General features: G+C 44.5%; 1 protein-coding gene across 2 annotated transcripts in view; it reads right to left on the bottom strand.

Annotated features, from left to right (window-relative positions):
* RAB11FIP4 (RAB11 family interacting protein 4) overlaps nucleotides 1-17,358 on the bottom strand; it is a 112,670-nt gene extending 95,312 nt beyond the window's left edge. Inside the window, exon 1 of one of the 2 annotated variants that reach the window (XM_039716422.1) lies at nucleotides 17,037-17,358. In XM_039716422.1, the coding sequence (XP_039572356.1) occupies nucleotides 17,037-17,180 (144 nt within the window). In that variant the 5' untranslated portion in view covers nucleotides 17,181-17,358. The remainder of the gene's footprint in view (nucleotides 1-17,036) is intronic. The other variant, XM_039716420.1, reaches the window with a different exon arrangement.
* Between the last annotated feature and the right edge of the window lie 611 nt (nucleotides 17,359-17,969).

Here is a 17,969-nt window from a genome sequence, read left to right as displayed (position 1 = left end):
TAATGAGGGGTGCAGTGTAAGAAACCGAGGAGAATGGAATATTCAGAGTGCTGAATGTGTGTGAATATTCACATGCTGTCATGTGGCAGCAATAAAACAAAGCATTCTCCATTACTATTGAACAGAACACTATCAGATACACTCAGTAAACTGCAACAGTGGTTCCACCTACTCACCTAAGAAATAAGCTTGTGTCACACACCAATTGCTGAGCAGAGGCCAGGGCCAAAACCACCATACATCAACTGCTCCTGGTCTTCAAAAGGGCAAGATTTACACACTAGACAATGTCAAGACAAAGCACTAATTAAATAAAAGTGAAAGTCACTGGAAATTCTGCTTGGCATTTTTCACTTCATAAAGATAATGGAATAAACTTAGGACCTGCCAAAAGAAGAAAGGAAATATGCCAAAGAAATCACCGTCCAGCACACAGCCAGCAAGCTCAAATTCCAACAGCAGAAAAAAGGCAGCAGCGAATTCTGTGCAAATAACTCACCAATAAAGATTTGGAATGAGAGAAAACACTTCAAGGATGAGCTGCTGAAGTCAGTCACAAACAGGGATCAGTGACACTAAAATCATGGAACTGACCTAAAGTATTTACTTTTAGAAGTGGAAAATTATTACAAATAGAGCTTTGAAAGTGCTGTATATTTCTAAAGCACTGGGTTGCTGATGCAGTCTGAACACTGAGCGAGGACTGAACACTGCCTGCCACTGTCCCTTACTGAGATGTTTCTGCTCCTGCTCATCCACCAGAAGAGCTGATCCCACCAGCACCCCAACTCTGCACTGCAGTGCTGAGAAGCAGACCACAATAGTCAAGTCTAGAAGCCTGTGAGCAGCCAGGGAGCTGCAACGTGCATGGAAAAGGTCTGTCAGAAGGGATGCTAGAATGGGAATTCATCAGCCTCCCCCTCTGGCACAGAGCCCTAACCCCTTGGTAGTAACAAGGGGTGGAGATCACAAACCATGGCAGGAACCACTCTGACATACCTGGGAAGAAATTCCCAGGAGCTGCTGTTTTCCTGTGCAGCCAGAAAAGCAAGAGTGTGAGTGAAGTAAAGCTCCCAGTCAGGGAGAAGGTAGGCCAGGATGTGACCAAAACAACAGGGATCACTGCAGGTTTCCAAAGGATGACTGACACAGACACAGCTTTTCCCTGTGCAGGGCTGTGGGGCTGGGGCTAAGGACTCCTGCACAGCACTGCTGTCAGGCATCTACCCCTTTGACTACATCCTGTGCACAAAAATAGGGAAAATCCTGGCCAGGCAGAGAGATTGAGCAGTTTTTTCACAACAGTTGTTCATACCACATCTCTAGGAAGGAAGACAAAGAGACCTGTAAATATTTAAAATAGCATTTATTAATAATTTCCTTGTTTCTTCTGTATAAATGCTACTTAACTGCTTTGGGAATAGGGCTCCTGAGTTTAAAGTAGAGACTGGTACAGCTGCTGTTTCTGTAGGACAACCATCACAGGTCTGTTCCATCAATCAGCATTTTATTAATGCTCAGTTACACCAATGCTGAAGTAATGGAGAAGAGAGTTAGACCCTTGAAATGTCCTTCAATCTGAAGGAATAAAATTCCTAAAGAGAATTCACTCATCTATTAACAGGAAAGAAGTAATTCTTACATTTTTCTAAGTGCTTTTCCACTAGGTCACTAAAGCCTCTGTTTTCTTTTGTTGGTGTTCCAGTGTTTTTAAGAGTGACAGAGGACACATAGGTTCTCCCTCTTGTTATCTCTTTCATGCCAGTAAAAAACAGAGTATGAGGCTTCTGGGGTTTCCAGCAGCAAAGACCAAAGATAGTCAGTCTAAGATGAAACACCTTTGTTTTTATTTGAAAAGATCAATCTTACCACAAGGACAAAGACATGGAAAACACTTAAGCAAGTGCTCTGCTTGCACTGAAAACTTTTAATTCAAAGGTCTAGGTTTGGCTAAGCAAAATTATGAATCTTGCATACAGTCAGAACTGTACCTTCCTTCACTGCCATGGACAGGGCAACCCTGTCTGTAAAGATGCAGACTTGAGCTGGGTGTAAGTTTTTGCTCTTCCTGAGCAAGAACAAGATCTGTTTTAAGCTGTCAGTAGAGGCTCCAGATCACAGCTGTCACTGGTAAGAAAAGGTAAACAGTGCAGAAGGATGTACAGTAAGTGCCATGGTCACAGTGTTCAGCCACTGCTCTTCAGTCTTTTGTATTTAGCAATGCAGAGCAATCTGCTGATACCCTTTGAGACAATTTCCATCCTTCTCCCTTCTGCATTCACTACAGCTCATCCATTAACATTTCTGCCGAGTGCCCTTTAGTTGATTTGAAAGTGCCAGGACTGATTGTTTGCTGAGTCCGTCCTGCAATTTTAAAATCCAAGCACAATTTAAACATACTGAACAGGCACCAGGAGAGGCACCTTATTTTCTTCCACTCTGTCTCAATGATTCTGATACTTATTAATTTTCCTTGCATCTATTTTTAGCTCTGTCCTAACCACCATGGTCCTTGGTAAAGGATGCTCTTCTAAATACATAGCTGATCCTCTTCCCATTCTAAGGTATTTGTGACAAATAGATGAATCTCTGCTCTGGCCATCCTCTGTGGACACAGGGAACCCTCCTAAAGTCAGAGAAGCTCCACAAAGACCATGGCAGATGACCACAGCATCTTTCTCTAACTTTACAGATTGGTTTCCAGTTGGTCAAGCTCTGGTCATGAACACTCATAGCAGAGAGTGAAATAAAAAGGCAACTTATCTCAACTTCATCAATGCACATTCAGTCTTTTACACCAGGAGAAAGTGAGATGCCACGTTTCAGGTGGTAGCTTCTGACAACACCCCACCTTTGATTTAGGAAGAAGATGGGATGGGGAAAAGTCATATAAGGAAAAAGCCATTTAGAGACAACAAGAGTCCTGAGAATTATGAGTAATTTGGCTGATTTCCTGACAGATATGACAGATATTTCCATACAGATATGACACTTTCACATGATGTCTGGCGTGCTGACTAATGCACCAAACTGTCACAATGTGTTGACAGACCTTCCCTAGTAAAGAGGAACCTGTTTATTTATTGTTAATCCTCCTACTGTAAATCAGCTTCATGGACTTGGATAAATCCTTTTGTTCCCAATGCACAGATTAGCCAAGATGGAGACTTTACTACCCAGGCAGTGCATACAATCTGTACACCTGGAGAATTTCCTGCATATCATTTCCTGTTTCTCAGTTGCTCTGACTAACCTGATTGCTCTTCACTGCAAACAGCAGGGCTCTCTGGAAAGCAGGAAGTGTATTTGAAGATCACCTTAGGTGTGATGTATTCCAGCATGTTTTCTGCACCTGGCTTATTTTAAAAAGTCAGATACAATTGCAAAGTATAGATGGAGGGCACCTATATCAAAAACCTTCTCTTGAGCATTTTATTTTGTGGCATGTGTATGTGAGCTTTCTCACTGCTGTCTGTGCCTCGGGTAGAGCTTAGAGAGCCTTAATAAAGTGTTAGAGCAGTTTAATTTTCCAAATCAAAATATTATTCTTGTAATTCACACAATTTTATTTAAACATTTGAATATTTTATGCCAAACAGGAGTCAATGGCTTGAGTTACAGTGGCTAGCACAGGGCTGTTGTTGGCAACCAGAGTCCCCAGTTAATCAGAAACCACTGCAAAGGAACAGTGTTTGCTTCCAGACCAAGCAGGTTGTCAGAATATTTTGTGTTACCATCTAGTCTGACAGCATTATCTCAAAATGCTGACCCAGACCTGTCTTGAAGATGCACTTTGGAACATCTTGATCAGCATGCTCGTTTCCTTCCCAGCCCTGCTCTCCTATTCAGACTCCCACCTGAGCCCCAGTTCAGCACAACCACAAAGCTCAATTGCCACTTCAGAATTCTGCAAGTTCAAACCCTCTGTCTGTCAAAAAAACTCCCTGGTTCTCCATTTTCTGTTTGCTAGCCTTATGCCCTTAGAGCTGTCTCTCAAAGGCCAGTGTCTCATCAGGAATATTATGCTATGGCTTGGGAGGACTGATTCAATGATACCCTGGCATTCCACTCTAATACCTTAAACATTTTACACCTAGTCTCAGTAGCTTCTTCCACTGCTTAGCTCTTACAGATAACAGAATCAAACAATAAATTAACCACCCTACTGAAGAAAACCTGTGGTACTGAATGGAAATGGCAGATTTTTATTCTGCTTGTGGAAGTTAAGAATGAAATGTACTTTTGCTGTAGAATTGTATAAGTGGCTAAAACCCAGAAAACTGTCCATTTTTACATCTCTCATGCTTAGAGATTAATTTCCAGTCAATCCTGTTAAAATGGATGCCACAAATCATACAGGACTTTTTGAAGAGAAAGAAATATGGTTTAAGTTTAACAAATCACAGTTATATGCATTCAATTTGAGCCTTTTACTCAACCCCACTCCTATTAAACAGAAACCATCAAATTTTTTATCTTAACACACCCAAAATCTACCAACATCCCTAGGAGCACCCATCTCAGTGCTTGGCACAGCTGAGCCCAGGTTTTTCCTCTCCATTGTCTTTACCAATGGTATAAACTCTGTCACCTGTTTCAGACCATTCCTCAGTGCCTGGCTACACTCAGGCAGAGGAGAAGCTGCGCAGGTTATGTCACACTTCCTTGCAACAATGCTGTTTTTAAGATCTTCCCCTGCCTTTCAGAAACCTGACACCTTTTATTTTGTTTTGTTTGGTTGCCTTTGAGTTGATCAATTTTCTGCAGAAGTAAGGAAGTTCATCAAGCTTGTCAGCATCACAAGCTCTGGAACTGCACGCTGTAATTTCAGTGGAACACCAGAAGGTCCTGGTTGCACAGGGATCATAAGCTCAGCTTTGGTAAGAAATGTGTTCCTCCTTTTTCCCCACTTCAGGAAGTGTTGACCATGCCTAGGGCTGTCCATACACAAAGTTCCTGGGCAGGTTAACACACACCACATCTAAAACAGACACTTTCCACATCAGCCCTGTCACCTCTCCCACTTGTCATCAGCTGTGATTCAGTCTTGGCACATGCAAAGCAGTGAAGGCTGTGCCCAGGAGAACTTTGCTGAGGTGCTATATAGACCCTTTTTGATTAAAGATTTTCACAGAACTGCCAAATCCTTTTTTCTTATCCAGCTACCTTGAACTCAGATTTTCAAACTAATTCCACTGAGAGCTCTGGCAAGAAATCTCTACTGCAAGCAAAAATATCAAATGTAAAACATTTCATAGTCAGGTTAACTTAATTCTTAACTTGGGTAACTTTGCACAAGCAGCTTTATTTCCCTTCCCCACCACTCTCGTGAATAGTATTAAAAAAAATGAAGAAAATAGGAATTATTACAGGATGCTGAGTTTCTCAAGAGGAAAGTCATGCATTTATTGTCTGTTCCTGCATGAGCACAGGCTCTACAGTGCAAATCAATGCCACGACTCTCACTGAAACAGGCTTTTACCACCTCAAACCCTGCGTTGGTTCAGAAGAACCCAGGGAACCACTTTCTTCAGCATGAACTTAGTTGGCAAGTGCTCCACCAAACACTTCCTGTTACTGCTCAGATTTGAGCCTTTTCCCCTAAATTAAAGGGGAGCCTGGTGCTGCCTCCCTGCTTACAGGGCTGGGGTGAGCAACTGCTCCCAGAGTGCTCTGCAAGCTACTGGGAGATTTAAATCCCCATCTAACACCCCTTCAACTCCATCTGATCCCCCCAAATGGTGGTAACAGGACAACAAGCTCTGAGCATCAGTACAGCATGGGAAAACCTGTCTTGTCAATCCACCAGTTGCACATTTGGTGTATCTCACTGTTGCCTTCCTATTCACAACAGCAAAGAGGGAAAAAAGCAGAGATGAGAGCACCACTGCTCTCTACCACTCCAATACACTCTTTTTGTAACACTTGCTGACTGAGAGCCAGGCCTGCTGGAATCTAAGCCTTTTTTTCAGATCTCCCACCATGTGGTAGACCCTGAATATTCATTACCTATTAAAAGCTTTGAAAGTGTAAATTCATCCCACAATCAAGTGAACTGATTTATTCACACAGCTGAGTCACACTCATTTACAGTCTGTGACCTAAATCTATTAATCTGGCACCAAAAAACCCCAGTCTATTTTATTATTTTATTTTGGTCATATTAGTTGAGCAAAGATGAATATTTTTAAATTGTGTGGGGTTTTCCTTTCAAGCAGAGCTGACATACAGCCTGTACCGAGCCTGCTTTCCTTGCTGGTCCCAAGAAGTGGTGCAGACATTGCTCATGTTATCTGGCATGGAGTGACCCATTTAACAGAGTGCACAAAATCTTCATGGGAATCACATCAGCTCTTAGTAAGAGTCTCTGAAGTGCCAAGCACCAGATAACACACAGATAGAGAGGAAACCTCTCCTAAAGAGGACTATAACTCCCTCATTAATAACAGAAACCACAACAGCCAGCTCTGACAGAGGGGAAAATTGCTCTGTGGCGAGCAATGCGTTATTGTGTCTAGCACCTCCTGAGCCTTTTCCTAGGGCCAAAGTAAAATTTTACTCTCTGCTGTACTTGGGGAAATAAAATCACATTTTCAAAAATGACTGGAGTATTTTAGAGCCACTGATTTTTAGTAGGACTAGAGAATCATTAAATACAGTGTAGGGGGTAACATTTAAAATGCTGTCAAAATTTAATCTTTTGACAGCCTCTCCTTTCCTCCCCATTTGACAGCTGTGATATTCCTTGAGTCCATTGCTGATATCATAAATAGCCCCATAAGCTTCTGAAGAAAGATGGAGTTTTTAAAAGGTTAAAGTTCAGTACTGTGCTGAAATTGCAATCACAATCTAATTACAGTGTGCACTGAGCACATGCTTTGGGTCTTAAAATCCATTTCCATTCCAGGCTGGCAGCTTACTCCTACAAATCAATTCTTGCTTGTGGGTATTAAGATACACCCAGGTACTCCCTCAAACAGTGACACCCTGTTTCACACGGTGCACTTCACCAGTATTTCCTTTGCATTCATTCACTGCTGTCCATAAGTTTGCAATTCTTTTGAAGGGATCCTGCTTTCCCCTTCCCAACGAGATCCTTCTGCCCAACTGATTCAGGGAAACCACAGGTTGGAGCTGATGGTGGCACAGTGCTACTGACAGCAGGTTCACCAAAGTTAAGCAGGAGTGATGACTAACACACTGACTGTAAAATGGGTACGTTTCTATCAGCAGCAACAGTGGGAGAGGGAACACAGGGGGAAAAGAAGAGAAATTAAAGTCGAAATAGTATTTGGTTAATTAAAGAAGTACTTTCTGTGACTGGCACACACGTTATTCAATGAATGACATAAGCTTCTAAGGCACTGTGAGCTATAAAGCAGTTACACAGTGTGAAAAGAGAAGGGAGGTACCAGCTCAGTGAGGTTCCACTTCACTGGCACTTCAAAGGGCTCTGAGAACACACCTCTATCCAAAATCACCACTCCCAAAAGGCCACTTCTGCAGCTTGGCTCTGCAGAGGTGCTCAGCCTGCATCCCTGTGGGCTCAGGAAACACCTCTGCGAGCCAACAAGGTTAACTGCCAGTGGCTCTTCAGCCATCCTCTGCCATCCAGAAGTCTGGAAGATGAACCTGATGCTCATGGTCCTTCCAGAACAAAGTCAAACAGGGCAGGAGGTGGCAGGTGTGGTGTGATGCTAATGTTTCACAGCTGTTATCCATGACAACCCTTCCCCCTGTAAAAAGGTATTTGAAATGTGCCTCTTTACACTTCTTCCCTAAAATAGAGACATCAGCAATTTCTTGCTATGGGAGGAGTCTACCCTCCTACTCTGCTCACCTTGTACCACAAATCCAGGGAAGCAGCTCTACAGAATAGTGCAACATCTACAAAATGCAAGCAGTGTCAGGCACTGAATTAGGAGCAGTGCCACCAAACAGAATGTATTGCTAAAGACCCACTGCAGCAGCCAACTGCAATAAACCCAAAGGTAATTTATAGCCACATTATGCTGCCAACTCAATCAAGCAAGCTTTTCACCTGAACTGTTGTGTAAATCATTTGTGTTTACGAGCACTTGCACCAATCCCTCCAATGCTCCCTTCCCTTCCAAACAGGTGCTATTTTGCTGTAACAACCAGAGCTTAACAATCACCCTCACTTAAACAGGAGCACCCACCAAAGCACACAAGCCACGGTGAGTCCAGAACTGAAGATGGAAGGCATAAATGCAGAGAATAACACAGTGAAGCCAGAACATCACACATGACTTCAGACAGTCTCCAGCAGAGGCAGTGCCCAGGCAGAGCTGTGGTGCTCCAGAGTGACAGGAGGATTGCAGTCTGTTCAGGATGCCTCCCTTGAGGCACCATCGATCCTCCTGCATTAAATATCCCTGCTGCCTGGTGCCCTCCTCCTCCTCTTCAAACCATTCTGTGGCCCCAGGCAGCAGACTGAGAGCAGCAATTTGGCCCTGCCCGTGCCAATGCACTGAATATTCAGTGCCCACCCCAAAGAAACAGCTGATACAGAGCATCACCAACCCCCACCACCCACTCAGGGAGAAGCAGACAGGAGTACCATGAGGATGCTTCCACACACCAGGGCTGTCAGGCTTCTGAAAACGTATTTAGAATGCCACAGGGGAAAAAAAAATTATTTCTCGGAAAAAAAAAGTGCAGTTGGCAGTAGTGAGGCCAAGAGTACAAGAAAAATACAATAAGAGAAATCACATGGGCTTAGGCACACAGAAAAAGCAATCTGTGCCATGGTCTTTGGCAAAATGCAAGTAATTTGTGAATATTTGACCTTTTCCAGAGGTTATCTGGGTGACTATCTAAATCAAGAAACAAATTATCTGCATCTGCCAGCATTTGCACCACAACAGTTACTCGACCTGTGCCAAATTCTCTGTACATAGCAAATTGTCTTTTCACCCATTGGAAGATATTGTGAGCCTGGTTAGAGCCAAAGCTTCCAGTCCTGCTGAAAGATGTCCAGAAGTCCTCTCCAGTACCAGCAGAGTCACCAGTCAAGGTGACTACAGGACACAAGAGAGGTGGTTATTGATAAAGATCATAATTTACCACCCCCAAAGTCACACTGGCAGTTACAGATGCACTGACCTTCAAATTTAGACCTTCCCAAATGACAGCTGTCACCAGCAGACTGCTCAAACCAATTCCATTCTCTCTCTAAACAAGCCACATTTGCCTGTCTGATTGGAAGCAAATATCACAGCACTTCCCAGTGAAATGCAGCCGACCGTGCAGAGGAGTTTGTGTTTGGCAAAGAGCACTCAATTCCCAGGTGAGGAGGCAAGATGCAATTTTCCTCGGTGGAAACTTCCAGGCCTTGTAATTGCTCAGCAGGAAAAGCAAAACTGACATTATCAAAGCTCCTTTGAAGATGTGTCCCAAAGCACTCCTCAATTCTTTATTTCCAAGCAATCCCAGAGAGAACTGAAGAATGAAACACACAATTCACTCTTCATGCTGGAGGCTAAAATTCACAAGTTTCCCCCATATCTGGCTGCAATAAATGAATCATAGCCAAACGAACATTCATGGACCATAATCCTAAATTCTCTTTACCACATTTTAAAGCTGTCCCTACTTCCTGCACAAACTCACTGATTTTCTTTTCATGCAGATTTCATTGTCTAGTCTCTTTCCTGGCTTGGCATTACTCATGGTTTTGCTTTACCTGTTGCTTTATTTTCCCCACAGCTCTGGATAACTGCAACCTGAACACAACTCCATTAGGCAGAGAACTGAACAACATATTTTCCCTTCCTCAACATCCATAAAGTCTCTGCACATAACTTGGTAAAAAATTGATTTTTCAGCTTTCTTACCAAGTAAAGCAAATCAAACCCATTTATTCTTTTTCATGTTTCTCTGAAGAAAACAGGAAAATGCTTTGTGTTGAGCAAAATTTTATGTTTTGGAGCATTTTTGGAGCATTATTGTTTATCAAATATTCCAATAAAAAGCTAGCTTCAAATGAAATCTATCAAGATATCATACTTATAAAAAATGCCAAAAGCTGAAGTTAATTACATTCCTACCTCTTTAAGGCAAGAATAATGTGCCAGACTCATAAAGCAATTGTTAAAGAATCTGCATAAAGTGTGCAGCAAAATTCTCCTACAGGTTTCTACTGTTCCCTGTAGGTTACAACACTGAGAAAAGTGGCCTTAGCAACATATCCCAACATACACATCTTATATTTCAGGCTTAAAACTGCCCATATAGTCATCTACTACTAAACTAGCAAAGTCACCAATACTTTAGGACAGTTTCTCAAATCTATTAATACCATGCAAACACATGGACAAAGCTGTTTGCAGGTTTGTTTGGATGTTTTATCATAACAACAGAAGTGCCACTGGAAAATAATATCCCATGTTCCAGAAGCCATCTGGATCCCATTGGGGAGGGTCAGCTCATCTGGAGGTGATGGAACACCACCAGAATGTCCCCCAAAGGAGAAAAAAAACCAAGTTTGACAATGCAGATGTATATGTGATGTTATGGAATACTAGAAAAAACGCATATGTAAGTTCTGAAATTGATGAAGCAGATAATTCTGAAACAGCCCTCATTTCACCAGGTCAATATCCTCTGTATTCCAGAGCACACCATTCCAGTTCCCTTCCTTCTAATTTCAGGAATCCTAACAGAGAAAAGTCTCACCTGTTTCTAAGTTTCTCATTGACCCCTAAAACCATAATGCTTTACCCAAACCAAACAGTCAAAGCAGCTTTAAAACCCAAGGAGTACACTGCAGTTTTTCCAGTGCCTGCATTTTGTGCCCTGATGACCCCTAAAACCATAATGCTTTACCCAAACCAAACAGTCAAAGCAGCTTTAAAACACTGCAGTTTTTCCAGTGCCTGCATCTTGTGCCCTGTGCATTGACCCTTTTCCCTTGTTGCACTTGGACCCCACAGTTCAGTCCTGTCTCTCATTCTGAGGCTGAACATCCTTCAGAACTGAAATGGATTCAAGGCTTAGGAAGGAGCCCTGCTATTTATGATTTTAACTGTGAATCCAGCACAGAACTCTACAGAAACAGAAACAACTCTGCATTCTCTCCAAGTGAGGCACTTCAACTGTATCTTGACTAGAAGGGTATCATGCAGTGCTTGGTTTACACTCACACTGCTGTTGTAAAACCATATGTTGGAGTAGCAGTGATTGTGTCTGACACTCTCTTTTATCATTCATGTGCTTAATCACACCCTGCACTGAGTTAACCACGTTCAGGGATGGGTGTTTACTCAGCAGCCTGCGCCAGGATCTAGGTCTGAGATCACGTGTGTTCCCAAATACTGCTTATTTTAAGAACTGCCAGAACTCCTGAGCAGACAGTCTGATGCAAAAATCAGATCAAGGATTTTAAAATGTTTGTGAATACCAGCGTTAAAATCAGATAAAATTAATAGGAGACCATACTGTCAACTGCACAGAGAATAAAAACATTAAACACTATAAGGCCTTTTATTTGTTTCCACTTCATTGCTACAAAAGCACTGCTGCTGAATATGAGTCAGTTGTGCTAAATTGCAGGTAACAATGCAATTTAGAAGCCAAAAAAAATTCTGTATTGGGGATCACCCCCACCAATACTAGACAGCAGTGGCTTTTTCTCCCTCCAAGACTTCCCTTCCCTTCCAGCTATTTGGTTTAATTTGCTTTTCAGAGCTTAATCATATTAGAGGAATAAAATCAATACATGTGAGAAATCCTCTGTAGGATTTGCAAGAGCAAATTTCTGGAGAACATGCAGGCGTATCCCAGACAAAGAACACCAATTTTACAACTTAACAGCATGGACTCAATCAGGATGGAGGGAGAAAAATTTACATAGAAAATATCTGGCCCTTCTGGCAGCTAAATGTTTTAACACATCACTTACATGTGCTACTTTCCATACTGTACTGTCTTCTATGCTTCATTCAAGCATTTTTTTACTCTTGCATTTAATGATATGTCAACACAATATCACTGTACCTGTGCTAAATGCAAACACTGAGGTAGTGATAAAATACAGTCATTTAAATATCAAGAATTGCTATCAAAATTGATTGCCTTTCCTTCAGGCATTAAGAATTTACTGTTTCAGATCACTGACTTGTACTGCAAAACACAGCAATAATCAATTCTTAGCTGTACATGCATCAGTTCTTAGCTGTACCCCTCCGAGCTCTACCTTTGAAATGCAAACATTACATAACAAATTAAACTCATGAGTGCACAGCAAACCTACAGCTCCTCTCTCACCACAGTGCTTTGGCAGACGTTTCATTAACGCTAAGTACCAAGCTTGCTTTATGTCAGCTGTTTAGAAATACATGCTTAGTTTCAGCATTTTTCAAAAGGCTATTTTAAACATATTCACTGCTAGTTCGTATGGAATTAGGGAGGCTGCAGTGGCTGTACCTTTACTAATCCATAAACTGAGTACCCCACTGTTCCACTTCAGAATTCTATTTTTTCCAGTCATTGTAAGTTAAATTAAACATCTGGGTCATTAGCAAATAGAGTTTTAAGGAATCTGAATGCACAGCAGCCTTGCTGCTGCCTAGAAAACACTGTCACGTGGCAGTGCTCTTTGTATTCTTGATACTGTCTAGGCAAATATTCTATTGTTTCTTTCAATAATTATTTCCAGGAAAAGCAAAGAAGAAGTATGGCCTTATAACAATGGCAGTATCACTTGATAACACCCTTTTGTTTCCATCTTTCAGTGCCAAAGTCTCTTCTTCTCATGCTGCAGACTCATATTACCAAGAAGGTATGAGCTGTTCTGCCATTGTGCACACTGACAGGAATTTTGTTTCCTTTAATTTCTGGGTGCAACTCTGAGCTGCAACACTACAGCCAGGAGCAGTGAATTCACTACTGAAATTCACCCAGACTCCTCAGAAAGACTCTGGATTGTCAGGCAGTGAAATCACAGTCCTGAAATTACAGGAAAAGCTCCTTCTGGTGTAGTTACAGCAGAAGGGCTGTTTGGAGTATGACAACCTGAGCTCCTGGGAAGTCAAAAGGAAGCAAGTGAAAAGGAAGCACCAAGGAGGGCTATTAAACCCAGCCACAGCCACAATCCACTGCTGGGGCAGCACTTGAGGTTGATGCCTTTAACTTCAGCCCTGAATGGGGCTGATGACTGAAATTAGCAACAAACATTTCCCTATAACAGTTTTCTTTGGCCAAAAATTTTAATCTGTTCATGAGAAATATGTGAACTCATTTTTAGCTATTTCTGTTCTATACCACTAGTAAACCATTGGCTTTAAGTAAATTACTGTCCACTCACGTGAATAATTGATATTGGCTATACATTTTATTAGCTGCTGAAGTTCCCTTTCAGTTGTGACACTGCTTCAAGTCGATGAGCAGATCTCACCATGACAAAGATGACTGTGCGAGCGCCTGCATGGTTTGCACCTCCAAAAGGTGTTTACCTGCCTCAGAAAGAAGTTGTCAACACACTCAGCTTACTTCACTTGTTGCTTAAAACTGAGTGTGGAGTTTAAGTAGAATCTGGCATAATGAAACATCAACTGGCACTACCCTGAAATACACATTCACACAATCCGCTGCCAGAACTGGGGCTTGCTGAACGTGTCACTCATGATGCTCCCAGACACTTGGCTGTACTGCAACTCTTTTCCCAGTGAAAGGGAACCAGATGGTGAGTGACTCTTGGCATTTCTCAGTGTTATGTGAAGTGTTTCTTTAGCTAGTGAGCACATGCCATCCAGTTAAGTCGCTTTGGAAACAGCCCTTGGTGTCTTTCTTCAGATTTCTACACAAACGGCAAACGCCCCATTCATGAGGAAAGTCAGACCCAAGCGTGGAACCAAAAGTCTCAGCTAGGAGTTTCTGTTGTCCTGGAGACAAAGGATCTCCATGGGAATTATTTCATCCTTTGGTCCTGTTACAGCCTCTGAGTGTTCAATTGCTCATCAGTGGCCACAGAGAAAGATTGATGGAGACAACTCAGTTAAATGCCCACAGTCAGATGGGATGAACAGAGGCCAGAATGCCCAACTGCCTAAAAGCAGAGTTCCACAACTGTTTGTATATGCAAGCAGTGCTTGAGAGCCAGTCAGGTCTGCTCTAAATTCAGGAATTTAGAGACCTGGTTCTGTTCCTGGCTCTGCCAAATCAACACAACCAAATCCTTTTTTCCTCTAGTTAAACCACACGCTTTGCAGGGCAAAGCAAAAGCTTGCAAGCAAACTTGCTAGAACCTGTTAGAAGCAGAGGTTTCAAAACCCATTAAAATAAAAGAGAAAAAAACGTTAACCAGAAACATTACAGTTTATTATTGTGACTGTGCAGGTAAGGAGTGCTTTGCTTGAAGGGAAAGCTGCTGCCTTGCTGCAACAATTTTGCCTTGGGGCAGTTTTCAGAGAGTTGTTATCTTTCAGGAATAATAACATTCAGCATGTTGACTACACACCACACACAAGAAAGAAAAAGAAAACAGAAAGAGGAATAAAAAACCCAGAAAAGGCTAAATGCCCTATAAACCCTACTGAAGTTAGTATTAAGAATTTGTGCACTCCAAACTTTGGATGGTGGTGGCTCTGAGGAGGTAGAGAAGAGATGGAAATCTGTATGCCCTTCATAGATACTCTCTCATTTCACAGGCATGACCCCAGGCTACTGCTGGTAAGTATCAGAATTACTCAGTACACAGTGCTACAAAATAGCATTCCTGTGGCCAGATGAACTCTATAAACAGAATAATATTCTGTTTATATATCATTGCACATGAGGGCAAATCAATCTTCCACTGATGCTCATGGAAAGATTTCTTTTGAATGTAAGGGGAGCCCAGAAGGATGAGGCCCAAGAAGTTTAGCACAATCAAAAATGAAACTAACTGTCATTGACAGTAAATATGTTCTAATGTGTTAAAGGGAACTGCTCCCTAACAGTGTCTCCTCAGTTTAACTTCATGAGATGCATTTCCACACAGAACTTGGTGTGTTCCTGCAGGTGCAAGGTAGGAAGTGCTGTGTTACTTGGGAGAGTAAATTCTCACCATCTCCAAACATCAACTGTGATTCATCACACAAAAAGTTCGCTTTTAACAAGCCTTTAAACTAGAGCAGTTCACCTACAGTGGTTGCCCTGGAGTAAATTTGCACTTGGAAAATTGATTCTGTATTTCACTAGCAAACCTCTTTGGGTGATTTACAAATCCCATTTACTCAGCTGCTCCTTTGAAGTCAAGGGCCTTCCAACACCAACCATACCAGGCACGGAGAAGTAAACCAGAACAAGTTATATTACAACACTGATAGATAAAGAAGTATGACATAGAGATAAGACTCCTCTGTCCCAGTTTTACAAATATCTTATCAAACACTGCCAGTTACAACTGAACGAAATACAAAGCAAGCATTTCTCAGCACTGGCACTCTCTCCTGTGCCTGCCCAGCAAGGCAGCCCATCCTGAAACGATCACTGACAACTGGTACTTTTCCAGCCCTGTCTTTACTGGGATTTCCAGTTTTCTCTTTCTCTCTATTTAAATATTTTTCTACTAATATACTCCAATTCACTCTAAGCTTATCAGATTATTACCTGAACCCTCTGTCACATCTTAGAGAACACCGCTCCACTCTCGCAACCTGAAATATTTCTAAAACCAAAAATGATTGTTATGACCATCAGTGTCATCCTGCTGCAGAGCAGCCAGTGGAATTTTGTCAGTCTTCCTCAGTGCTGCACAAGAAAGCCACTGAATCTGACTCCAAAAAGCAATTTGGATGCAGTTTATCTGGCAATAAGGATTTAAAAATACTTCTATTAGTTTATATAAAATTATACAAGAGAGAAATAAACCCGAAATCAATAAAACTTGTTACAATTACTCATTTCTCCTTAATTTGCTTGTTAAAACCACAAACTGCATCTTCTCATTAAGAAAATGTTTAAGACCTGTGACTATCTGTAAGTAATAAGCCTTCTGTCTCCTGATTTCCTGATTTAATTCACAAGCTGTGTTTCACTACGAGTGGCAAGCTAGAAATAAGAATTTGCTCCAACAATTACTTGAATTCACTCTGGCTTTGCTTCCTCTTTGGCATCCCTCTACAAACCACTGTTTTATTAGCTCCACACATTAATTTGTTTTATTGTACTCTAAAAGGCTGTTTGACACCGGTTTTCTGAACCTCATCACAGGCCCAGCTTCACTCCTCCCAGGCACCCAAAGTTGCTGGGGCACATCGCAAAGCATTGAACAGTGAAGTGCAACATCCCAAGAGCTCTCCTAGGAAAGCGTTTCTTGCTGGTTCATTTCGCTGGAGCTGCAGCCCTTGACTGAATGACTGAAGGGAATGTTTCCAACCAGCGCACGGCGTTGCCCTCGCTGCCTCTGGCCCGAATCCCACTCCCATCTCCACTGATGTCACGACTCACAGCGGTCCCACTGACGCAACGCTCTGCCGAGACCGGTGGCGCGACTCCAGATTTACGCTGTGTCACCGAAGGGCTGGAGGGTGCAGGGATGAGCGCAGCCCTCGCTCCCGAGCCATCCCGGGCGGTTTGGGGCTCCCGGACAGGTGCTTCCCTGACTATCCGGACACCGCTCCCAGAGCCCCACCGAGCTCAGCTCAGCCAGGACGGACAAAAACCGGAATAAAAACAGCCCTCGAAAGGAACCGTCCCTGTACCCGAGGGGTCTAGGCTGCCCCGAGGGATGCTCCGGGACCCCGGGGAAAGAGGGAGCGGGGCTGTCTTTGGGGAGGGCTCCACGGGAAAGGGAAGGCGGCTGATGGCCCTGAGGGCAGGGGCTCCAGGCCGCCACGGCAGGGCTCCGGCACCCCCCGAGGAACGGAGGGAGCCCGAGCCACCCCGCGAGGAGCGGCACCGGGCTGCCCTCAGGCACGAACCGAGGGGACGGGAGCCGCGGGGAGGACAGGTGCGTGAGGGGCGGCCCGGGCGGGGTCCGGCCGGACACAGCAGGTGAAAGTTGCGCGGGGGCCGCGGGCCGCCGCACTCACCTCATCCCCCTGGCCGAACTGCAGCCCCAGGGCGACGAAGTGCTCCACCCGGATGAACCCGTCCGCATCCTCATCGCACACATCGAAAACCTCCTTGAGCTTCCGCAGGAACCGCAGCAGGCTGGCCGGCTCCATCGCGGGCATTAGCTGGAGGCCGGCGGCACGGCCGCGGCCGCAGCAGCCATGATCGCCCGCGCCTTCAGCGGGTGCGTGACATCAGCTCCGGGGAGCGGGGCGGGAGCGACGGCGAGAAGGAGGAGGAAGGGATGGAGGGAGGGATGGAGGAGAGCGGAGGGAGGACGCGAGCCCCGGCGGAGGGAGGGAGGGAGCGGCGGGCGGGAGAACAATAGGGCAGAGCTGGAGGATGGCGCTGAGGGAGGCGCGGCCGCCGCCAGGGGGCGCCGCGGGCAGCTGGGAGGCCCCGGTGGGGCCGGGCGGGAGCGGGGACAGAGAGCGGGGACAGGGGACACAGAGAGCGGGGACAGAGAGCGGGGACAGAGAGCGGGGACAGAGAGCGGGGACAGCGGGACTGGGGACACAGAGAGCGGGGACAGAGAGCGGGGACAGAGGACAGGGGACACAGAGAGCGGGGACAGAGAGCGGGGACAGGGGACAGCGGGACTGGGGACACAGAGAGCGGGGACAGGGGACAGCGGGACTGGGGACACAGAGAGCGGGGACAGGGGACAGCGGCACCGGGGACACAGAGAGCGGGGAGATAGCGGGACTGGGGACAGAGAGACCGGGGAGAGGGGACACAGAGACCGGGGGGACAGAGACCGGGAGAACGGGGACACAGAGACCGGGGACAGCGGGACGGGGACAGCGGGAGCGGGGACCAGAAATCGGGGGGACAGGGAGACCGGGTACAGCGGGACCGGCGACACAGAGACCGGGGACAGCGAGACCGGGGACAGGGGGAGTGGGGACACA

Source organism: Passer montanus, unplaced genomic scaffold (genome assembly GCF_014805655.1).
Source record: "Passer montanus isolate IOZ18808 unplaced genomic scaffold, ASM1480565v1 scaffold35, whole genome shotgun sequence".
NCBI classification, from domain to species: Eukaryota; Metazoa; Chordata; class Aves; order Passeriformes; family Passeridae; genus Passer; species Passer montanus.
This window is presented reverse-complemented; position numbering and strand designations above follow the sequence as displayed.